The 22,908-nt window shown below is 31.5% G+C and overlaps 3 protein-coding genes across 5 annotated transcripts; all 3 read left to right on the top strand.

Moving 5' to 3' along the window:
- The first annotated feature begins 4,859 nt into the window (after positions 1-4,859).
- Positions 4,860-11,005, top strand: LOC108319637 (ATP-dependent zinc metalloprotease FTSH 10, mitochondrial). 2 transcript variants are annotated; one of them, XM_017550834.2, is made up of 8 exons: positions 4,860-5,161; positions 5,247-5,469; positions 5,565-5,636; positions 6,225-6,364; positions 7,109-7,582; positions 7,757-8,524; positions 9,932-10,159; positions 10,374-11,005. In XM_017550834.2, the coding sequence occupies exons 1-8, from the start codon at positions 5,117-5,119 to the stop codon at positions 10,854-10,856; spliced, it is 2,433 nt and encodes an 810-aa protein (XP_017406323.1). In that variant the 5' UTR covers positions 4,860-5,116; the 3' UTR covers positions 10,857-11,005. The 2 variants fall into 2 exon arrangements, with proteins under 2 accessions (XP_017406323.1, XP_017406324.1); XM_017550835.2 differs by having other exon boundaries at positions 4,871-5,161; positions 5,259-5,469.
- Positions 11,006-15,234: 4,229 nt separating this feature from the next.
- Positions 15,235-17,901, top strand: LOC108319590 (uncharacterized protein C24B11.05). 2 transcript variants are annotated; one of them, XM_017550768.2, is made up of 9 exons: positions 15,235-15,517; positions 15,765-15,845; positions 15,939-16,004; positions 16,232-16,329; positions 16,437-16,474; positions 16,576-16,666; positions 16,764-17,045; positions 17,365-17,430; positions 17,566-17,901. In XM_017550768.2, exons 2-9 carry the CDS (start codon positions 15,785-15,787, stop codon positions 17,713-17,715), a joined length of 852 nt encoding a protein of 283 aa, XP_017406257.1. In that variant the 5' UTR covers positions 15,235-15,517; positions 15,765-15,784; the 3' UTR covers positions 17,716-17,901. The 2 variants fall into 2 exon arrangements, with proteins under 2 accessions (XP_017406257.1, XP_017406255.1); XM_017550766.2 differs by having other exon boundaries at positions 15,235-15,581.
- A 563-nt stretch (positions 17,902-18,464) lies between these two features.
- LOC108319607 (30S ribosomal protein S31, chloroplastic) lies at positions 18,465-19,270 on the top strand. Its single transcript, XM_017550795.2, has 3 exons — positions 18,465-18,669; positions 18,772-18,836; positions 18,943-19,270. The coding sequence occupies exons 1-3, from the start codon at positions 18,504-18,506 to the stop codon at positions 19,075-19,077; spliced, it is 366 nt and encodes a 121-aa protein (XP_017406284.1). The 5' UTR covers positions 18,465-18,503; the 3' UTR covers positions 19,078-19,270.
- Positions 19,271-22,908: the final 3,638 nt, after the last annotated feature.

Genomic DNA, 22,908 nt, shown 5'->3' with positions numbered 1-22,908 from the left:
GTGTTTGAATTACATGTCATAAAAGAGTAGCTTAAGAGCAAATATCAGTGTTGTGTTGCTCATGGTATGAACGTGGCTAGTGTTTGTCTTGTCAATTATTGTCATTCATGAACACTGTTTTCAAATTGGTTACAAATACAATGATACTATGCAGAAGAAGACAGTGTAATCCTTAAACAATATTTCCACTCTCACCCTGTTGTTTAGTTTTCAAAATTAGTGTGAGAGGGAGAGAGATAGTTTATTGGCAAGTGGGTGATTTGGTCAATCAATTTATGATTACGGCATTAACAAAAAAAAAAGCTTCATTCTGCTTCCTGATTCGGTGCTAAAGCATCTTTTTCTCCTTTCTGCCTCTGATATAGATATAGATTTAGGTTTCACAAGTTTTCACTCTGAAAAAATATGCATCACTTGCACAACTTACAAACCGATCCTGCCAATAATTTGGTGACAATCACAAACTCTGCAAACTATATTCTGTGATTTAATAACACCCTTATTATTGAATTGGTTAATTTATTTATTGGAGGTGTCGTGTATGGATTCACAGGCACATGACAACTACATAGCAATAACAGTAGTCATCAGATTCCCGAAATTTTCAATCTGGAAATTTTGACTCAATTTAATATTTTCAAGCAGAGACTCCTGCTGAACCTAACACATTGATTTGTGTTCTTTTTCATTTTTTTACTAATATGGTACTTAATTTGCCACATTCGGTTCTGCAGTGAGGTAACATAATGCAGTTATAACTGTCTCACCACTGTCAAATTGACAAGAAAAAAATTATCTGAAATGCTGCCAGCTATTTATTTGATTCAGACAACCGCTTCAAAAATTTAAGGTTAAATACTTACAAGTATATAGTGTTAGATTATGCACAAAATCAAATCAATTAATTAATTAAATAAGCAATCCCCAAAACTTTAGAGTAATTAAACACTTTAATTAAATTAGCAATCTCCATATCACTATTGTTCTAATATGATTTGTGAATCCTAACAATAGTTTTGAGAACGCTTGTAGCTGAGAATGAAATTCTTTGGTGCTCCACTTGGATTAGAAGGAATGCTAGTTATATTTATAGGACCAATTACATATATTTCTATCATATTACCGAAATTTAGTTATAATATGTAAATGTGATCCAAATAGATATAGATTTGGACTACTCCATGATAAAAAAACTTAAAAAATATATTGGATTGGATAAAAATTATCAAATATTATGCAAAAACATATTTAGATTGACTTAGAAATAATAAAGATGGAAAAATAGCACAAAAATAATTTCATACCACCAAAATCAAATTTGTTTTTAAAACTTTACTCAAAACGAATATAATAATTTTAAAATTTTATACAAACTTAAAATGGCCAACATTACTATACTTCGCTAAAATATAATTTGCACCCTCATTGAGTTCATAAATCATTCCAGAACAACTAAACAAAAAAATTAGCTATTCTCAATCAAAACTTGTCTACATTAAAACTCCTTTTATGATTAAACAAATACATCTCAAATACATTTAAACTTGTTTCGGATATAGGGTCAAGTAACTTCACACACACCTTCACACTTTTACTCCTTAGCCGGACGGGTAACTGAACTCGTCCTTAGTCCAAGTTCTCTTTCGTCCACGCTCCAAACTGATCGGGGGTACCTGCCAAAAGTATTTCCATGTTTAAGTGAGTAATTAATTCAAATGAGTCAGAGTTAAGTCTTAAATTCACAATAAATGCGATTACCTACCTCTTACCTTTGACATCTATTTTATAATTTTTGAAATGAGTTTAAGATTAATGGAGTCTTAATTGCGGCCCAATCTGGACCCATTACACTAATTGATACCTATCCTTAACCTCGATTCTTGATGTCACTTTGTTACTGAGATCGACCGTTCGGCCTCTACTTCAGTCTTACGGATGTCTTTTGTCTTTGTTTTGTCCGAATTTAAGAGTTTAAAGCAAACTAGGTCGATCAATCCTTTTTTTTTGGGACGACCCGATCCTATGGTACAAAACCTAAATTCAAACTAACCAATTTTACCAATGACTTTCACAATTATTTTAACCTCAAACAACTTACAACACAACTAAATATTTTTCAATGACCTTTAAAATATTAAAATCTCTCAAAATTTCATCCTTACATAATACAATAATATATATATATATATATATATATATATATATATATATATATATATATATATATATATATATTATTGAGATCAAATTACATCTAGGTAGTCTATATCTTTTATTCTAAGATACCATCATAAGAAAAAACTAATCTTTTTACGACATTTTTATTTAAGTTTAAGCTCCCACCTTCATTACTATAAAAAAAAAAACTAAACATGTATGACGTTAATGAATAATATAAATATATCTTCATGTTTTCTTAGTAATAAAAATTCATGTTAATCCACATGCAAACACTACAATAGGCATGCATCAAAATTCAAAAGCTAGCTCAAAAAAAGAAGGTCAAAGAAAGATACTCAAAACTTGTGATTAGACGTAAGTATTTTACTCTTTATTAAGGTGATTTTGCTGTATAAAAAAAAATTAACATAAAATTAATATTTTAGAAAGATATATTTATAAAATAAATTTTGAATAATTATATTTTTATATTTATGATTTTTTCCACTTAAATAATAAATATTTATATTTTATCTCGTTTAAATAATTTAAACGAGTGATTAAGATAAATCGTTCTATATTATGACGGGCTCCTATTCGGTTCTTATTATTCTGTGACTGTTCAGAGTTTCTTTTTTAAGTGATGATAATCATAGTAAGTTTTTCAGGTAGCCAAAAGTGCAGTAAGTTAATAAAATTAAAAGGTCAAGAAATAATTAATATGATAATTTTAAACCTGATTTTAATTTATATATTAAGTTAGTTAGTTTTAAATTTTAAAATTAAAAATTATTTACTTTATTGACGGTTGGATAAGTATTATTAGAAAATATTAATTAAGTGAGAAATGTTTTATATTATATTTTGGTGGAAAATGTGGATCTCTCCAACTTTATCTCTAGTAGCAGATGGGAAAAAATGGATTAGAGACTAAAGAAAGCAATTTAGTAGATAAAAAAGAAAGAAAGTAATAATTATATATATCATCATATAGAGAATCATATAAAGAGATTATTTTCTATTTGTGTATATATATTTTTATCCATTTTATTTTTCAAATAACAGTTTTTGAAATTAAAATGACTATATTATCAATTCCATTCTTTATATTCTTTTTAGTTTTTTTATTTTGTTATATTTAACTATCTTTTTGAACTAAAATAATTATCTATAAATAAAAATTATGTACAACAAAACCGTAAAAAATATTTATTTTTATTTATATAATAATAATAATAATAGTTTTATCATCAAAATATATATACATACGTGTTATGCATACACATGTGTTTCTAATAGTATTTATTACTTAATTAATTGAAATTTCATTGGCGATTATATAACCTCATTTTTTTATATTATTTTGTAAATATGTATATAAAAAATTATTAAACTATTGTTAATAATAAATGGTAACATAGAAATAAATAATATTTTAATAAAGTAATTTTCTCATCATTTCTCTACGATTTTCTTAAACTAATAATTTTTATTGTTACTCTATTTTTTTCTATTTTTTTTCACAAACTGTTCATAAAAAGAATGGAAAACAAGTGAAGGAACGACCAAGTCCTAAATGGTATATTTTACTCATGATAATGCAATTTTTATTAAAAAAAACAGTGTTCCTAAATAATAAATGCGGTGAGTCAAAATAAAATACTCAATAATAATAATGTTTTTGTTTTTAATAATAAATGTATATGTTAGGTTTAGTAATTTAGTCTCTATATTTATATATTTATTTTGTTTTGATTAGACTTCTTACTTTTGTTGTTAATTTTAATACATTTTAAAAGTGTTATATGTTAACATTTAGATTCTTTAGTGTCAAAATTAAAAGTATTTATCTTGAAACGATTCTGATATGAACATTTACATCTTTCACGAGAAAATAAAGTAATTTTCACATGAGAGACTTTTGAATGATAATGATATAATCTTTTTGTTAATTAACTTAATATTTGAATTTTGTACTCATTCACAATCATTATTAATAATAATATTTTAAGATTTTTAAGATTATTAGTGAAAAAAAACATATACTCACTTTTTTATGATAATAAAAAATAACAAAATTATTATTATTATTATATTCTTATAATTATAAAATTAAATGTAAATATTGTTATAATTTTATTGTAAATAGTTTTTATTTATTTTATAAATAATTTTATAACTAAAAATATAGTTAATTAGAAAAGAGATCAAATTAAAAAATTATTAAAGAAATAATTAAAATAGGTTAAATTTAAAAATATGATTAAAATTGATAAAATAATGATGTCAATTTAAAATAGAGTTTATTTAAAAGATAAAATTAGAAAACAATTGTAGACAAAAAAAATTATATATAATATAGATAGAATAAAACATAATAATAAATACAACAAACTAAAACATAAAACCGATAAACATCATATAACATTGAAATTTCAATTAACGAAAACAAAATTATTCACGGGTTAAAACAAACCTTCCAAGAAAAAGAAAGTCAAGTTAAAATAATTACATCATTTTAATCTTATTATTATTATTATTATTGATACTATCATGGCTTAGAAAACAAAAATTACAGTTTACAACATAAAAAAAAACATTTTCAACCGAAAAAAAACAATGAACAATTTATTTGTGGAGGAAAAGTTGTTAGGTATGTTCGTATTTTGTGAAGAAATTTGTTGAAAAAAAAATGAAGCTAACAAGTTGGGCTTGTGATGATTTCAATATTTCAAAGCTTAAGTGTTGTAAGGAGAAGGCGAATCTTGTGATCCAAACACAAACACGCCTTTAAACCATCCCGATCCAATTCAAGCGTTAAGTTAATGTTTTCTCATTTTGTTCTGTTGGACAAAAAAAGACCACTACATCAAATTTTACCAGATATTTCCTGTTTGCATTTTTTTCTCTCTTGCAATTGTCTACTTCGACCAATAAATCATTTTTCTCCAGGAGCATGAATTTTTCAAGGATTGCGCGCTCTCTGTCGCGCTCATCTAGAGTAAGTTTTCACTTCCCCTTCAATTCAATTGATTTTCTTTTTACTAATAGTCATAAAGGGTTAATTTTTATGCTTGGGGTAACAGAATTTATCACAGGGTAATGGGGGGTTGGGAACCCTTACAGGAATACAACGGACGAATACATGTTCTGATGGAGCGGAATCGGTATTAGGGTTTGTTAGGAGCTATGTTTCTTCTGCCAGAGCTTCCAATTACCGCATCTTTTCCTATTTGCCTGATTTTAAATCCGTTGCTGCGAACCCTAGGGTTCGCCGATTGTTTTCCAGTGAAGCCCCGAAGAAAAAGAGTGAGTTTTACTGGGCATGAAGTGTGTTTAGCTCGTGATTGAAGGTTCTTCAATGAGTTTAAAGAATTGAACTCAGTTCTTTATTTGTTTGGCAGATTATGAAAAGTTTTTTCCCAAAGAGAAGAAGGAAGCACCGAAGGAAAATGGCAAAAAATACGATTCTAAAGGTAAACATAGAATCTTTTGTGTACACCCTGAATTAGGAAGATAACTGTGATAACTGATGTAATGAGTAAAATGGAGGGTGTATTTCTTGTAATTTATATGTTGAACTAGTTTTGTGTATGAGAGTTAAGTAGGTTTTGTGTGTTTCGGGTTGCAAATACTCGAGGGAGGATTTGATAGCTTTTCCTTGCTATAAGTTTATGTGTGGTTATCTGTCCTTTTGGATCTCGACGAGTTTATTTTTTTCTATTGCCCGTGTAGATTTTTAGTGTTGGTTTTTAGAACATGAACTTTCTTTCTTTAAGATGGAAAGATGGAGAATCAAGCGGCATTCAATTCTATTGTCCATATCAAAGGCTCTATTTTCTGTCAACTTGAAACTTCAATTACAACTTTATTGTGTATGGGGCATTTTGGGTTTTGAAACTTGGGTTCCAATCCCAAAATGTGTTCTCTATCTCTCAGTGGCTGCATTGATTTACATGGGGATTTGTATGTTTTTGTAAGAGTTAATCATATAACTGTATTCCAGTTTATCGAAAGGGTACCACTAACAACTTTTAATGCCTGGATTCTCTATTTAACTTCAGACAACTCAAATGCAAACACAGAAGAACATGGAAATTTTCAGGAAACATTCATGAAGCAAGTTCAAAATATAATCACCCCATTATTGGTTATGGGGCTATTTCTTTCAACCTTTTCTAATGGTCCCCGTGAACAGCAGGAGGTAATCACAACTTCTTTGTATTAGTACAGCCAGTCCTTATTTTAATTTACTTAAAAGGGTGAAGTTGGTTCAAGAACTCAATACATGAATATTATGTGTATTCCATATGATGAAGATGAAGGCAATGATTTTAAATGCATGAGAAGTGAAACTTTGTACCATATGACTCCACACTTATTTTGATTTTATTGGTAAAGGGGGAAAATGGAAATATTAGAGAGATTATGAGATATAATATTTGAGTTCTGTATTGTGTATTATAATACTTTATTTGCTGAGACTGTCATCTAGTACTTTCTTAGGCATCACTCTACAGTTTCTTATCTTCTTTCTTGCCCCCCTGTTGTTTAAGTACTTTTATATTAATTGATTACGTTCAATTCATTTTAGTTAGTAATATATTTTTTTTCTGCCAAATTTACCTATCGTGACTGCAAATGTGTGTGTATATCTGCGGGATAAGCTTTGTTCTGCTGCAGTTGACTGCTTAGGCTGTAGCTCTCTAAAAGAAGAACACTATTAGGATTGGCTTTCTATCCCATTGCATTGTAGCATCTAGTTGCATGTCTTAAACTGGATTGGGTTTTTAACAGTGGTTGATATTTTTCTAGATCTCGCTTTCTCAGAGGGTGTCTTTTGGATTATTATTATAATGTGAATCCAACCATGTGCCTTTTGGCTAGGGTTTCTTTAATTTCATTGTTATCATCCTTCTGACATTGACCAAAGTTTGATTCTTTGCAGATTAGCTTTCAGGAATTTAAAAATAAGCTTTTGGAACCGGGATTAGTAGACCATATTGTTGTCTCAAACAAATCGGTTGCCAAAGTATATATAAGGAACTCTCCTCGCAACCAAATAGACAGTGAAGTAGTCCAAGGGACACTGCCTGCAAAGGAATATGGAGGTCAGTATAAATATTATTTTAATATTGGAAGTGTTGAGTCTTTTGAGGAGAAGCTACAGGAAGCGCAAGAAGCTCTTGGCATTGACTCTCATGATTTTGTGCCCGTAACATATTCTGCTGAGATGGTTTGGTACCAGGAATTGATGAGATTTGCACCAACACTCTTATTGTTGGGATCTCTCTTGTATATGGGAAGGAGAATGCAAGGTGGATTTGGTGTTGGTGGAGGTGGTGGTGGTAAGGGTGCTCGTGGAATATTCAACATAGGGAAAGCCCCGGTTACAAAAGTAGACAAAAATACTAAAAATAAGGTTGGGAGATTACTGTTTCTTCTGTCAATGACACGACTGATGTTTTTTCTATTTGTTTTAAATAACATGTCCAATTTTAATTATTTCCTCTAGGGAAGTAGTGCTGGCAAGTGACTTGGCAATAAGTTCATTTAAGAAACATATTTATCTTCTTTTTTGTTTTATTTTGTTTAGATCTATTTTAAAGATGTTGCTGGCTGCGATGAGGCAAAACTTGAAATTATGGAGTTTGTCCATTTCCTCAAGAACCCAAAGAAATATGAAGAACTCGGTGCAAAAATTCCAAAAGGTGCTCTCTTGGTGGGTCCTCCAGGAACAGGAAAAACACTTCTAGCAAAAGCAACTGCAGGGGAATCTGGGGTGCCATTTCTTTCTATATCTGGTTCTGATTTCATGGAAATGTTTGTTGGTGTTGGAGCATCAAGGGTGAGAAACTTGTTTCTGGAAGCAAGGCAATGTGCTCCGAGTATAATATTTATTGATGAGATTGATGCAATTGGTCGGGCAAGGGGGCGTGGTGGTTTTTCTGGTTCAAATGATGAGCGTGAAAGTACATTGAATCAATTGTTGGTGGAGATGGATGGTTTTGGAACCACTTCTGGGGTTGTTGTGTTGGCAGGAACAAATAGGCCTGATATCTTAGATAAAGCTCTTCTTAGACCGGGGCGATTTGACCGCCAAATAGCAATTGACAAACCTGATATTAAAGGTCGAGACCAGATATTTCAGATCTACTTGAAGAAGATCAAACTTGACCGTGAACCTTCATATTATTCTCAAAGGCTTGCAGCCCTTACTCCTGGATTTGCTGGAGCAGACATTGCTAATGTCTGCAATGAGGCGGCTCTGATTGCTGCAAGGAGGGAGGTGACACAAGTCACAATGGACCATTTTGAGTCAGCCATCGATAGGATCATTGGTGGTTTGGAAAAGAAGAACAAGGTATGTCTTTATAAGTTTTTATATTCTTTTGAGGTAGGATTATGTATACAAGGGTGGAGTTGGATGTTTAGTTTATAGAATTAAAAGTCTTGCAGATTATGGGAAGCCGTATGGAGATATTATAAGAGAGCTGGATGTTTTAAGTTTAATTTAATACATTAATGATCCCTATGTTTGCAATTGTGGTTGGCGTGGCAGCTATTGCAGCAAAGATGGGCGGAGTGCAGTGGTGAGGCACAACAAATTTGTTGCATTGTGTTATAGAGTCGTGGGTCCTCAGGGTTTCATGTAGTATTATCATTTCTCATCTGTTGGGCCTTGGTCCTCAATTTGAGTCCAAAATCATATTTTCATGGGGGCTGCTTTTTAATTTATAATGTGTATAGTTATCCACATTATAAAATAATAATGTAATAGTATTAATTATATAAAAAAAATTCAAATAATTACTTATAATATAATAAGCATAATATCCGATGTAATGAAAATAGTAGTAATAAAAGTATAATAAACTAACTAATTAGTAATAAAACGGAATTATACTAATAATATAATAAACTAAATAATATTTTTTTAATAATATAGTAATAATAGTAAATATGTACACAAGATATATAATAAATACAAAAATAATGTAGGTATTACTGAAACACAACACACACACACACATATATATATATGCATATTAGAAAATTCACAAATTTAGAATAAAGGTCATCCCACTATCTCATTTTTAGTGTTGGCCGCTTCAGGGTCCGGGAATGGCAACTATGAATGACAAAATATTGTTAAATTTGAATTAGTTTGTCTTTCCTTCTAAGTTACTGGGAGGTGAATGAAACGGAAGAAAAGTTTGGGATGTTCATTCATGTAAAATATTATTATTTTTAGATGTAATTATTTAATTACATGTATAATCCTATATATTTTATTTGTTTATCTAATAAAAGTGCTAATGAATGAAATGATATTTCTAGAACATTAGACAAAAATGGTGGACTAAATTTAGCTAGCTGTTTTCTTAATACATAGTGAATATACCCTGATTTCCTCCCCGCTATAGGCTGTGAAAAGCTTTTCTTTATCTCCTGAATTAAGATATGTTGCATAAAATGTATCCAGCCAAAGTTTGATTTAATGAATTTGAACAATGTGATTTATGCTGAATGTAGGGCCCTTTCATTTTTATGTTTGAAAGGACAGACTGATATACTCGGTCATTTTCTCTGTCTGTTTCTAATCTTCAGAAATGTTTTTATCTTAGAATTTTGTTGTGAGTTAAAAACTTCATGATGCCGAAGCTGCTATGCTACTTTGAATTGAAAATGTTAAACTAAAGAGGATTTGAAACTCTTTGCCTTTTCCGTTATTGTTTAGTGTTGTCTAATACCTATGTTTCCTAACCAGGTAATAAGCAAGGTGGAAAGGCGTACTGTTGCGTTCCACGAATCAGGCCATGCTGTTGCAGGTTGGTTCTTGGAACACGCTGAGCCATTGTTAAAAGTAACCATCGTTCCACGTGGCTCAGCAGCTCTTGGATTTGCACAATATGTTCCAAGCGAAAACCTTCTCATGACAAAGGAGCAGCTTTTTGACATGACTTGCATGACACTTGGTGGTCGGGCTTCTGAGCAGGTAGTTTTGTCGTTTTTCTTAACTACCTTCTCTCTTCTGTTTCTCTTCAATACATTTTTCTATATGGCTACTTCTCAGTGTATTTATATCTTTCTGGTGTAAATCTTGTCACTTCTTTATTTTACGTTGTTTAACGGTTTCTCCTTGTCTGATGTTTGATGCTTTCCAAATATCAGAGGCATGAAAATGATGTTTCCCTCCCTTGTCACTGCAGGTTCTTATAGGGAGAATATCAACAGGAGCACAAAATGACTTGGAAAAGGTTACCAAGATGACATATGCCCAAGTAGCAGTTTATGGTTTCAGCGACAAAGTGGGTCTCCTTTCCTTCCCTCCAAGAGAGGACTCATTTGAGATGTCCAAACCATACAGCAATAAAACTGCCGCAATCATTGACAGCGAAGTGCGCGATTGGGTGAACAAAGCATACGAACGAACGGTACAGCTAATCGAGGAACACAAGGAACAAGTTACTCAACTTGCTGAGTTGTTGCTTGAAAAAGAAGTACTTCATCATGACGACTTGGTTCGAATTTTAGGTGAGCGACCATTTAAGGCCACTGAAGCCACTAATTATGATAGATTTAAGAAAGGCTTTGAAGAAGAGGATGAAAAGGTTGCAGAAAGTACCATTGTAGATGTGCCTCAGGAAGGTGGCGGATCTTCTCCTTTAGAGCCCCAGGTTGTTCCCAGATAGTTACCAAATACATCTTTCTTGTTGTACATGACTTTCACAACCAACACTCATGGTAACTGCTAAATAAACTCTTCCATTTCACTCGTACCAACTAAGATGTAGAATTCATATTTATACAAATCTGCCTGCACAATATTCTTTTTTTGCCATGTTTGGTTTTCATTTTCACTGAACTGTTTGAAGTTAAGGTTAACATTCTCCCCTTTGAAATTGGAATTACATTGAAATTTTCATGTTTAACACTTTTTTAATTTATTTTCTTTAATTCCTATTTTATCCAATGTTGTATGGAAAGTTTGGTAGTGCAGGTGGAAAGAAAGTAAAAGTAAAAATGCTCTTGGAAATTGGTGAGATATTGGGTGGAACACATGATAGATATTAAAATTCTAACTATTGTTTAAAGATGACGATTTTTTAGATTCTTAACATTTTTGTGGATTTGAGAACTTTTTTAACATTGTGCTACGAATCTAGAAGAAATTAAATTTTAACCACGAAAATTGTGGTCGTAAGATAATTTTGATTGTTTTAATCGTCAAATATTTGTTATTATTATAGATTATTTTTGTCTTTTACTGTTATATTATTTCTCATTATATTATTTATCGGTTTCTCTTTTTGACATATTTAGAGGCTTTTGAAAATCATTTAGGTGTGTTCACTTAAGGGAGATTAGTGGAAGGATTTGAAGGGATTTGAGAGTAAATTGTGTGTTAATTTTTTTTGAATAAATTTGGAGGTGGTTGAAAGTCAATTTAAAAGTAAAGTTTGTAAAAATTTGTGTTGATGTAATAGATTAAAAAATATTTTAATAGATATATAATGAAGATTACTAAATTGTATATTAATATAAAATAATATTTATGAGTAATATTTTTGATAAAAATTATTTAAAATAATAGAATTAATAAATAATTAAAATAGAGAAGAGACACATAGGTTATAATAAAATAGAGAAATATAAATTTTATAAATTCTTTGGATAAATTTTAATATAAATACTTTTAGAAAAATAAGTTAAAATATAAGATTATTGTTTTATTTTTGTAATTAAAATTAATATATTATTATTATATAATATTACTATTAGTATTTAACATTATTATATAATAATAATATTATTATTATTATTATTATATGATATGAGATACATATAGGAGTGTGGAGTGGGAGAAGGGCAACAAATTATATACAGGAAAGGAACTCATTACATAAATGAGTGCAATTGATTATCTCTGCACAAATTAGGGATATTATGGTCAAAAATATTTTATCTTTGCAAATCTCTTGATGAGATAACATTCCACAATTCCTTTCCTTTATTTATTCATAAATCGTTAAAAACAAATACATCCTACATCCGCAAATCTGCTGTGATAAATCTATCCGCACAACGAGCGCAAACGAACACTTCCTTAAAGTACTCTCATAAATAAAGTTAATTTCAACTTTTTCTACTTAATTTGTGCATAAGAGTGTTGTTTTGAACATTCTTTTCATTTTCTTCCATTTTTTTTCCTATGGTATGTTTAGGTTTATGATATTTGTTTTCTCTCGTTTTCTTCTTTATTTTTTCTTTATTTTTGTATGTTTGTTATGACCATTTTTATGTTTAAAGAGCTCTTCTTTTACCAGTTTTTTCTTTACTTTGGATTGTTTTGTTTATTTCTTCTTCGTTATTTTTTTTAGTTCATTGTCTTCGTTCACCATTTGATTATTGTTTCGATATTTTTTATTGATAACTATTATTGACACCTTTATTTGTTGTACGAGATGTACTTCTCATTCAAGCGTTATGTACTCATGATATATTTTTATCTTTACCATTGTAATGTATTTAAAAATTATATGATGATATATTTGATTTAATTTTTTTTATATGTATAAATGACGAACTCTAAACTCTAAATATTATATGCATAACCTTAAACCTCATCAATGACTTTCAAAAAAGAATTCATCTGAAAAATATAAACACAATGAAATCCCACCTCCATAAAAAAATAAAAATAAAATTGACATCACTAGCTCAAAATGTTAAATTAATAAATATTTTAAACGTTGAACCAGAGAAAACGGGTCTTCTTTCCTTCCCTTTATAGTCTCAGGTTGTTGAGAGACAGTCGCCAAATACACGCTTCTACAATCAAAAGTTACTCAGTCCAACATAGTTATTATGTTACATTCGAATTTTCATCCGACAACAATGCTCTTCATGTTCATCTTATTCATAACCGACTCTTCTTAATTGCACTATCACACTTTCACTTAATCAACACCAAAATTATAAATCATGTAACAAATCATATGGAACGTCATCAGTGACCACAAAAGCAAACAACACTAAATGTGTACAGATATTATTTTAATTAACACCAAAAAGATTAAAATCCTACCAATGATTGCTTTAAAAAAATATATGGTTTGTTTTTTGGTCTAATTCTTTTAGAATAATCATCAGAAAAATATGATTAAAGAGATAATCCGTTTGATTAGTTGTTGTTAATAAAAAAAAATAGGTTGTATTGCTGAGTCTCCTCTCCGGAGAGTTCGCATCACGTGGAACTACAAACATACATTTTATAAATTTATTTAAGTTCACATACACGTTTACACTTTGTCAATTATTATAATTTTGAAAACTAAAAAATAATATAAATTTATTTTGACTATTTTTAGTCTTCTATCTCACTGTTAAAGCCTGGAAGCAAAAGTCGAAAAATTAAAATTATAAGAAATTATAGGTAATATTACATTTATATAGCAAATTATCAATTCATACAACTTTAAGATAACTATTATAAAGATTAATAAATGTAAAAATAATATAAGTTTTTTACTGTTTCATACTCGTATTACTTTTTCAATAAAAAAATTCAGTCAACACAAGAATCTAAAAGAAATCTTCACCTTTCAAAATCGCGTTTGTCATTCGTGGAGCGTCTCTATCTAGAAAACTTCCTATGCTTAATAATTAATTAAATAACTGCAATTAATTATACAAACTATATTATTTAGCACGTGAAGTAATCTCATTTTTTTTAGGTTGGACCTTTCTTCATTTCATCAGCACATTATTCATTTCTTCTGAGATAAAAGAAAATAATATATTCTCACTTGTTAGAATTTATTTTTAAGACTATTTTTCATGAATTCAGACTGTTTAGTATTAATTAAATCAAATTTTAGAATAATTAAAATAATTTCAAAAACTAATTTTAAATATGAGAAAAAAAGACACAAATGCTTTAAGAATATTTGTTAAGAAATTGGTAGAGTGGTAAGAAAAATAGCACCATCCGCTTGAATCAGACCAAACGAAAAATCAAATTTTTTCATAAATAGGTTAAAAATTGGACTCGGTCAATATAGGTTAAACTCGAACAGGACCTACCAACTTCCAAAATATATAATATTTTAAAATTAATTAAATATGATTACTTCTTGTAGAAGAAATTAATTTATTAAGCTGTTACATACAATGTTTTAAATAATTAAAATATATAATATTTTAAAATTCAATATGAATCATGAGTTTATCAATATACCAGATTAATAAATAATTCAAAGTAACTAATAAATTAATGCTAGAATTCAAATGCTTAGTAATGAAATCATTAAAATCTGTTGTGCTTTCTACGATATTCAGCGATTACTCTCTGATCTTCTGATCATTTGTCCTAATTGGACAAACTAAATTTGTCATGATTAAAAGAATTAGGTAATGTAATTAATAACATTAAATTTTTCTCTTTTTAAATACTACCTCTCAATTTAATTATAAACAAAATTGTTTACTTTAAAAATAGTAATTAAATTCTAAATTACTCTTAAAGTATACATTGAATGTATGCTTTTTTAAATGCATTCAAAGCTAAATAATTACTATTTATTCAATAATACTATAATATAATTATTAATTATAAGATTATCATGATAAATAAGATTAAAAGGTAATTAAACTCTTATTAAATTATTATTAAGTAAAAGGTTAAAAAAGACTATAAATATAAAATTTAGATAAAACATTTAATATTTTTATATTTATCACATTTATTGAAATTTGAATTAACGAGCATTGACTAAGTTAAACGTTAGAATATAGTTACAAATAGCCAATCCGATAAAATAATTCAAATAGAGTTGAAGAAAATTAAACATATTTACAGTTAAGAAAAATATGATCGGTTGAACAAAACTAATAGTATTAGTAATTTTATTAATTTTAAAGTTGGAATGATTAGTTTCTACAAAGCCATGAATTTTATTTATGGTTTCTTCATTGTTATTAATGAAAAATTAGGAAAGAGTATTTTTAGAGGGTATAAAATGACTCAATATATAAAGAAGTGAAGAACGTTTTTGATAAAAAAAATAGAAAAAAAAAACTGAAGAAGGTGGCAAGAGGGGATAATTAGAAGAGACAAGTCAGAAAGAAAGGGATGGCATGAAAAAACCATTTCATCTTTTCTTTCTTTCTTCTGTTTCCAGATCTTCAAACTACTTAAAACGTCGTTGTCGAACGGTTTAGAATCAACAATTCAGCACTTGAAAGGAACCCATTCTCTCTTCTTTTCGATGTTCTTTTCTATATAAAGTCTCTCCGCTTCCTCTTTCTCTCCCTCATTCTATTTCATTCCTTTCTTCCTCTTCTCTCGCAAGTAATTTTTCATCCTCACTCTAACATTACTGAATTGTGCTCGCCCCCACTTTGTTTTTTTCTCAGTAAGAAGAAAAAAAATTTCGTTTTCATGTTAAATTTTATTTATTTTTTCTCTGGGATACCGGGAAATGTGCTTCGAGACGAAGATACGCTGTTTCATTTATGTTTCTGTGTTGGGGTTGTTTTTGTTTTTCGCTTTATGTTTTCCTCGCTAACTGTGGTTTTGATCTTTATACTTTAATTAGGCTGAGAAGTTCAAGCAAAAATGGAAGACGGGCATAACTTCCAGGACGTTCAAAAGCCAAAATATGATTGTCTGTTGTTTGGTAAGCCTTCACGATCAATGGTGATTTCTCTCTCTCTCTGCGCTTGGTTGTTCTGCTTAGGTTTGTTTATTTATTTATTTTGTTTAATTTCAGATCTTGACGACACCCTTTATCCCTATAGTTCTGGAGTCTGTCAGCAAATAGCAATGAATATCGAAGGTACTGAATTTATAGGGTTCAATTATTTGAATGTCAAAAAAATTATGCAGTATAGGACAATTATCTCTTATTATTTTGTTTAGTATGTTTATCTTTTTCATGTACACATTCGTCTCAAGAATATGCCTTGAAATTAAAGGGATAAAAAAATGCTGTCCCGTTTTTATATTTGTAAAAGTATCTGGAATTAGCAGAACTTAAAACAAGAAAATTCTGGTTTATTTCAGAATATATGATTCAAAAGCTTGGGATAGATGCTGATAAAGTTGCTGAATTAAACGTTCCGCTGTATAAGACTTATGGAACAACAATGGCTGGTCTAAAGGTATGATTTTTATAAACCTTTAAATGGATTGTATCAGAAACATTTCTTTAGACAAAACCGATGTTTAACAAGAATCAGTCCTTCTTTCTCTTGTCCGCTCTCACCAGGCAATTGGCTATGACTTTGAGATCGATGAGTATAATAGGTAATTTGTCTACATATTTGTTTCTTTTCTGCCCATTTTTCTACTTAGCCATTCATTTCAATCTAGTTTAAACCATGTGGAATTGTCCTTTGATTGAACAGTTTTGTTCATGGGAGATTGCCATATGATGTGCTGCTGAAACCAGACCCTGTTCTCAGGGGAATTCTGCAAAGCTTGCCTATTAGGAAGATTGTAAGTTTCTATGTCGCTTTCTTATGATGAAAATAGTACTTGTGAGAAATGCTGTCTTCAGGGTGATGATGATGTCTGTTCTTGATTTCCCTTTCAGATATTTACAAATGCAGATTCGAACCATGCAATTAGTGCACTTAAAATCCTTGGATTGGAGGACTGCTTTGAAAGAATCATAAGCTTTGACACTCTGAATCCCTCCAACAACACCAATCCTTCTGAATCTAAACCTACCACCGCAGAAGTTTTGAACATCTGTGAGCATTTGCGCCGGCATGACTCTGATATGGTGCTTCCACGCACCCCCCTTGTCTGCAAACCCTTTGATGATGCATTTGAATGTGCTTTCAAGATAGCAAACATTGATCCTCAGAGAACAGTAAGAACATTCACCCTTCCTTCATTAGGTGTTAGCTGTTTCCTTTAGTCTCAAAGTAACTAATTAATAAGGTTGGTTTCCTTCAAAAGAAAAAATCCATTTTCGATTACTGAGAAGCAGAAATAGGCATAGGTTACCATGTTCTCAATATTTTTAACAAATATTGATCATAAATAACCAAAGGGTATTGAAACCTCTCACGGTTCTTAGTTTTTGCATTTTCATAGTTACTCCTCTGCTGCTTCTTTGGTTTTACATCTTTTTGCAACAGATGACATTATTTATTCACTTCTGTTGTTGTTGCTTCTGCTCTTTTCAGTTGTTTTTTGATGACAGCATCCGCAATTTACAGACAGCAAAACGCTTAGGCCTCCACACAGTTGCGGTAAGAGTAATCAAATGATTCATAAGGAACATATTTTATGTTGCCTTTGGATACCTGCACACACTTGGAATCAAAGTATTCATATTCATTCTTTGAACTAAATACATTTGTAATTAAAATCCCATGTGAATGCAGGTGGGCACATCTGTTCGTACAACGGGAGTCGATCATGCATTGGAGAGTATTCATAATATGAGAGAAGCATTTCCAGAGCTTTGGGATGATGAGGAGAAGCACGAATTTGTGCACTACAAGGCTGGAATTGAAACATCAGTAAAAGCTTAGCTTAGAAGTTTGGAATGTCTCTCATGATTTGTGATTTTCTATTTATAATGTATATGAAAAACAACTGTAGTAGGAGATGGATCACACACAGCATATGAATGTTTTTGTGGTTCATTTTTCCTGATGTTTGTGTTGGATTTCATGTTGGGTCACCTTTCTTTTAACCCACATGCATCAAATTAACCACATTATCATATATAATACATACATATATATATATATATATATATATATATATATATATATATATATATATATATATATATAAACATTAAAATATGAATCTTTGCAATGTGTTTATGGTGAATTTTTCTTTTTCGATTAATTTCTCATTTTTATTTCAAATCACAACTTATTTTAATATGGGATTCAGGATAGGATATGTATTTTTATAACATAATAGTATTGGTATTACGAGCAAGGAGTGTGAATACTTTTTATATTGAACATAGAATAAATTTTACTAAATGTCAAGAAATTGAGACCACAAATAAAATCAGAGCATTTAGTTAAACGAAAACTATTGATTCATCATTTTTAATTTTTGAATTATGAAATTATGTAATAAAGGTTTTCTTGTAATATAAAATGAACTTGATATATAAATTTAGTTGAAGTTGTCTAATTTCATAAGATTAATTTTTCGAAATTCAAAATTATTAGAATAGAAGTTAGATAGTAAAACTTAAAGATTTTCCATCCATTTTATTTAATATTTTTACTATATATTTGAGAGTTATATTAACTATTTCTCTTGTCGAAGCTTATCCCTTGAGTTATCATCAGCCATGGCGTCACTACTGCTAGCATCACCTCCTCCACTTTCCACTCAATTGCACACTTCCACCTCTCACCTTTCCTTCTCTCACTCTCAAACTCTCTTCTCACCACTCTCCAGTCCCTTCTCTTCCATCTCAGCCTCTGCATCCTCCACACTCTCTCCAACCCCTTCTGGTACTTTCTGCAACACTAAATCCATTTTTTAACGACTTTTCTTTATTCTGCACGAATTCTAACTCCCCATTTCCCAATTTTATGTCTTTTGTTATCTCCCAGTGTACTGTGGCAGAGGGGACAGGAAAACTGCAAAGGGAAAGCGTTTCGCCCATTCGTTTGGGAATGTAAATTTCTGCTTCCATTTTCTCTTTTCGTCAATTTCTTTTTTAGTTTACTGTTAAGCTTTTCCTGGTTCTAATATTGTGAATGGGATTGGGGGTTTATTATTAGGCGAGGCCAAAGGACAAGAAGAAGGGTAGAGGGCCGCCGAGGATTTATGCTCCGCCGGCACCTTCCAAGAAAGACAGGTTCGAAGATAATGAGGTTGTGAAGATTGAAATTGACGAGTCCCTCTTTTCTGGTTGATTTTACTGGTGAATTGTAACTTTTGGGTCTTTCGTGGTTTAGCTGTTGATACATGATTCCGTTGTGACATACACAATTCGGATTTGGATAATGTTACAGCAGATTTTGTATTCATATCCTTGACTGAAGCAACTCTTTTGTTTCTCTCGTTTTTCTGCACCATTTATGAATGACCTTGCTTTGGAGTTTTGGACATGGGGATTCGAAAGACTCGTAAATTGTTATTTTAAGGTTTAATTCCTATTTTGGTCCCACTTTTCGTAGGGTCTGTTCAAATTGGTCCTACTTTTTTTCAAAAGTTCACTAAGATCCCACTTTTCGCAAAAACGGTGCAAGTTAGTCCTTTTTGGTTACGGCGTTAAAAAACTAACGGCACAGCTGCCCAGCTGGAAGAAAACTGATGAGCTGTACATTTTTTTGTTGACGTGGCACTGTGAATTGGTGATTCATCCTGAGAGCAGAGGATTCATGGCTGTTTTACCCAAATTGAAAAGCAAAGTTAGGGTTCTGAAATCTAAAAGCAGGAGGTTTCAGCAAAGTTAGGGTTCTGAAATTTAAAAGCAGAGGTTTAGGGTTAGGGATGAATTCATCACAGAGTTGTTCTTCCTGTTCGAAGGCAACCTCCAAAGGATTTTCGCAATCCTCACACGGTGTTGTTTCCAGGAGAGTTGGGATAACCCCTATTTGCCACTGTGGTGATATTGCTGTAATGAAAGTTGCTAGAACTTCAAGGAATGCTGGGAGGAAATTTTGGGGATGTCGCCATTACAAGATGAATGTTGGTGGGCAGCGAAAGAGATGTAGTATCTGCCGTGAACTGGGGCACAACAAAAAAATGTGCCCTTTAAATCCAGCCATCATCCAACCAACACAATCAACACAGGCACAAAGTTCACAACCCATTGCACCTTCACAGCCATCAAGTCCCCAATCTCCTCAACCACCACAACCAAGTCAAGATTCCATCCGAGATTTAAGTGAGCCAATACAAAGGCAGAAGTTAAACATTAGAAGAAAAGATCCATAGATTTAGTTGAAAATTTGGATGTATTAATATGTACTCTTCTTAACTACTTTAATTGTGGATGTATTAAGCACTTTCATTGTCTGTGTTGAATTCTTATCAAACACTTTCATTCTGTATGTTGAATTCTTATTAAGCACTTTAATTAAATATGTTGCACTGATATTATGTTGTGATATTTGGAAGTAGTGATATTATGTCATTATATATGTTTTTTGCCAGGTATCCTTAATATGTATTATAGTAATATAGTAAGGGACCAATTTGAACAATTTTTAAAGGAAAAAGGGACCATCGTGAACAAATTCAAAAGCAAAGGGGGACCACAATTAACATTTTTAAATCAAAGGGGGACTAAAACGAACTTCATTACACGAACTCAGATTGTTCACTCATATTACATCCATAACCCTTATTTTTTCCTTCATCATGGGGTGCCAAAACATCACTTCCCACCATTGAAACACCAGGACCAGCCTAAGAAAAGTGCAAAAAGTGCTTAAAACTCACCTTTTTGGCCAATGGTGACCCCAGTTCACCTGACTGAGTACCTGTGTTGGACTTTCTATACAAAATCCAGTTTTCTCTCGGGTAATCGTTTACAGTGTCCTTGTAATCGATTACAGTGTCAAAAAAGGTGTAAACTTGATTTCTAAGGCATAATTCGAAAGGTCTTTGAGTATAGATTCCAACAAAACAAGAATCAACTCATTTGGAGTTCGGTGGAGAAAGTTATGAGCAAAAGAACAAGCAAAGGTCAGAGTTGGCAAAAATATATGAAACGCTAACTTGAAAGAATAAACTGTACCAACTCAGATGTCCAAAAAATACCAATTAGTAGTCATTGGAAAGATTTTTGAGTCTAGTTTCTAATAAAAAAAGAATCACATCATTTGGAGGTCGGTGGGAAAAGTTATCAGTAAAATAGTCAGCAAAGGTCAAAGTTGACACCATGTTATCTCACCCAAGTTGCTCATCTCATAAACATTGTTTTTTTCCTCCATCATGGGGTGCCAAAACATCACTTCCCACCATTGAAACACCAGGACCACCCTAAGAAAAGTGAAAAAGTGCTTAAAACTCACCTTTTTGGCCAATGGTGACCCCAGTTCACCTGACTGAGTACCTATGTTGGACTTTCTGTACAAAATCCAGTTTTCTCTCGGGTAATCGTTTACAGTGTCCTTGTAATCGATTACAGTGTCAAAAAAGGTGTAAACTTGATTTCTAAGGCATAATTCGAAAGGTCTTTGAGTATAGATTCCAACAAAACAAGAATCAAATCATTTGGAGTTCGGTGGAAAAAGTTATGAGCAAAAGAACAAGCAAAGGTCAGAGTTGGCAAAAATATATGAAACGCTAACTTGAAAGAATAAACTGTACCAACTCAGATGTCCAAAAAATACAAATTAGTAGTCATTGGAAAGATTTTTGAGTCTAGTTTCTAATAAAAAAAGAATCACATCATTTGGAGGTCGGTGGGAAAAGTTATCAGTAAAATAGTCAGCAAAGGTCAAAGTTGACACCATGTTATCTCACCCAAGTTGCTCATCTCATAAACATTGTTTTTTTCCTCCATCATGGGGTGCCAAAACATCACTTCCCACCATTGAAACACCAGGACCACCCTAAGAAAAGTGAAAAAGTGCTTAAAACTCACCTTTTTGGCCAATGGTGACCCCAGTTCACCTGACTGAGTACCTATGTTGGACTTTCTGTACAAAATCCAGTTTTCTCTCGGGTAATCGTTTACAGTGTCCTTGTAATCGATTACAGTGTCAAAAAAGGTGTAAACTTGATTTCTAAGGCATAATTCGAAAGGTCTTTGAGTATAGATTCCAACAAAACAAGAATCAAATCATTTGGAGTTCGGTGGAAAAAGTTATGAGCAAAAGAACAAGCAAAGGTCAGAGTTGGCAAAAATATATGAAACGCTAACTTGAAAGAATAAACTGTACCAACTCAGATGTCCAAAAAATACAAATTAGTAGTCATTGGAAAGATTTTTGAGTCTAGTTTCTAATAAAAAAAGAATCACATCATTTGGAGGTCGGTGGGAAAAGTTATCAGTAAAATAGTCAGCAAAGGTCAAAGTTGACACCATGTTATCTCACCCAAGTTGCTCATCTCATAAACATTGTTTTTTTCCTCCATCATGGGGTGCCAAAACATCACTTCCCACCATTGAAACACCAGGACCACCCTAAGAAAAGTGAAAAAGTGCTTAAAACTCACCTTTTTGGCCAATGGTGACCCAGTTCACCTGACTGAGTACCTATGTTGGACTTTCTGTACAAAATCCAGTTTTCTCTCGGGTAATCGTTTACACGGATGCTGTAAACGATTACCAAGCCCTTTTTTGAACACTCTTAGTCATCCCTTGCAGAGCTTGCTCCTCCAACTAATGAGGGGTCACCCCACACTCATTGGACTCACATCACATCACCAACCACCCTCTCCCACCACTGAAACACATGGACCAGCCTCAGACAGGTGCACAACTGCCTAAAACTAAGCTTTTTTTCCAATGGTGACCCCTGTTCACCTGGCTGACTACCTATGTTGGACTTTATGTACAAAATCCAATTTTCTCTCGGGTAATCGTTTACCAGGATTCTGTAAACGATTACCAGACCATTTTTTCAACACTCTGACTCATCCCTTGCACTACTTCGTCCCTCTACTCATCACGGGTCACTCCACACTTCTTGCGTTTATGGAAAGATTAAATGGTTGCTATTTTCCTCTCAAATAAACAACTTTAAGCAAGTGATTAAATGGTTGCTATTTTCTTTTTGTTTGAGGTG

Source organism: Vigna angularis, chromosome 5 (genome assembly GCF_016808095.1).
Source record: "Vigna angularis cultivar LongXiaoDou No.4 chromosome 5, ASM1680809v1, whole genome shotgun sequence".
In the NCBI taxonomy this organism is placed as follows: domain Eukaryota; kingdom Viridiplantae; phylum Streptophyta; class Magnoliopsida; order Fabales; family Fabaceae; genus Vigna; species Vigna angularis.
Note: the sequence above shows the minus strand (reverse complement) of the source record. Positions and strands in the feature narration are given on the sequence as shown.

What these genes read in the sequence shown, in the direction of transcription:
- LOC108319637 (XM_017550834.2), top strand. Translation starts at nt 5,117, where the DNA reads ATGAATTTTTCAAGGATTGCGCGCTCTCTGTCGCGCTCATCTAGA. An exon ending in ACAAAAATACTAAAAATAAG is followed by an intron (nt 7,583 to 7,756) that starts GTTGGGAGATTA and finishes TATTTTGTTTAG; the next exon opens with ATCTATTTTAAAGATGTTGC. An exon ending in GTGGTCGGGCTTCTGAGCAG is followed by an intron (nt 10,160 to 10,373) that starts GTAGTTTTGTCG and finishes TTGTCACTGCAG; the next exon opens with GTTCTTATAGGGAGAATATC.
- LOC108319590 (XM_017550768.2), top strand. Translation starts at nt 15,785, where the DNA reads ATGGAAGACGGGCATAACTTCCAGGACGTTCAAAAGCCAAAATATGAT. An exon ending in ATATGATTGTCTGTTGTTTG is followed by an intron (nt 15,846 to 15,938) that starts GTAAGCCTTCAC and finishes GTTTAATTTCAG; the next exon opens with ATCTTGACGACACCCTTTAT. An exon ending in TAGGCCTCCACACAGTTGCG is followed by an intron (nt 17,431 to 17,565) that starts GTAAGAGTAATC and finishes ATGTGAATGCAG; the next exon opens with GTGGGCACATCTGTTCGTAC.
- LOC108319607 (XM_017550795.2), top strand. Translation starts at nt 18,504, where the DNA reads ATGGCGTCACTACTGCTAGCATCACCTCCTCCACTTTCCACTCAATTG. An exon ending in ACTCTCTCCAACCCCTTCTG is followed by an intron (nt 18,670 to 18,771) that starts GTACTTTCTGCA and finishes GTTATCTCCCAG; the next exon opens with TGTACTGTGGCAGAGGGGAC. An exon ending in TCGCCCATTCGTTTGGGAAT is followed by an intron (nt 18,837 to 18,942) that starts GTAAATTTCTGC and finishes GTTTATTATTAG; the next exon opens with GCGAGGCCAAAGGACAAGAA.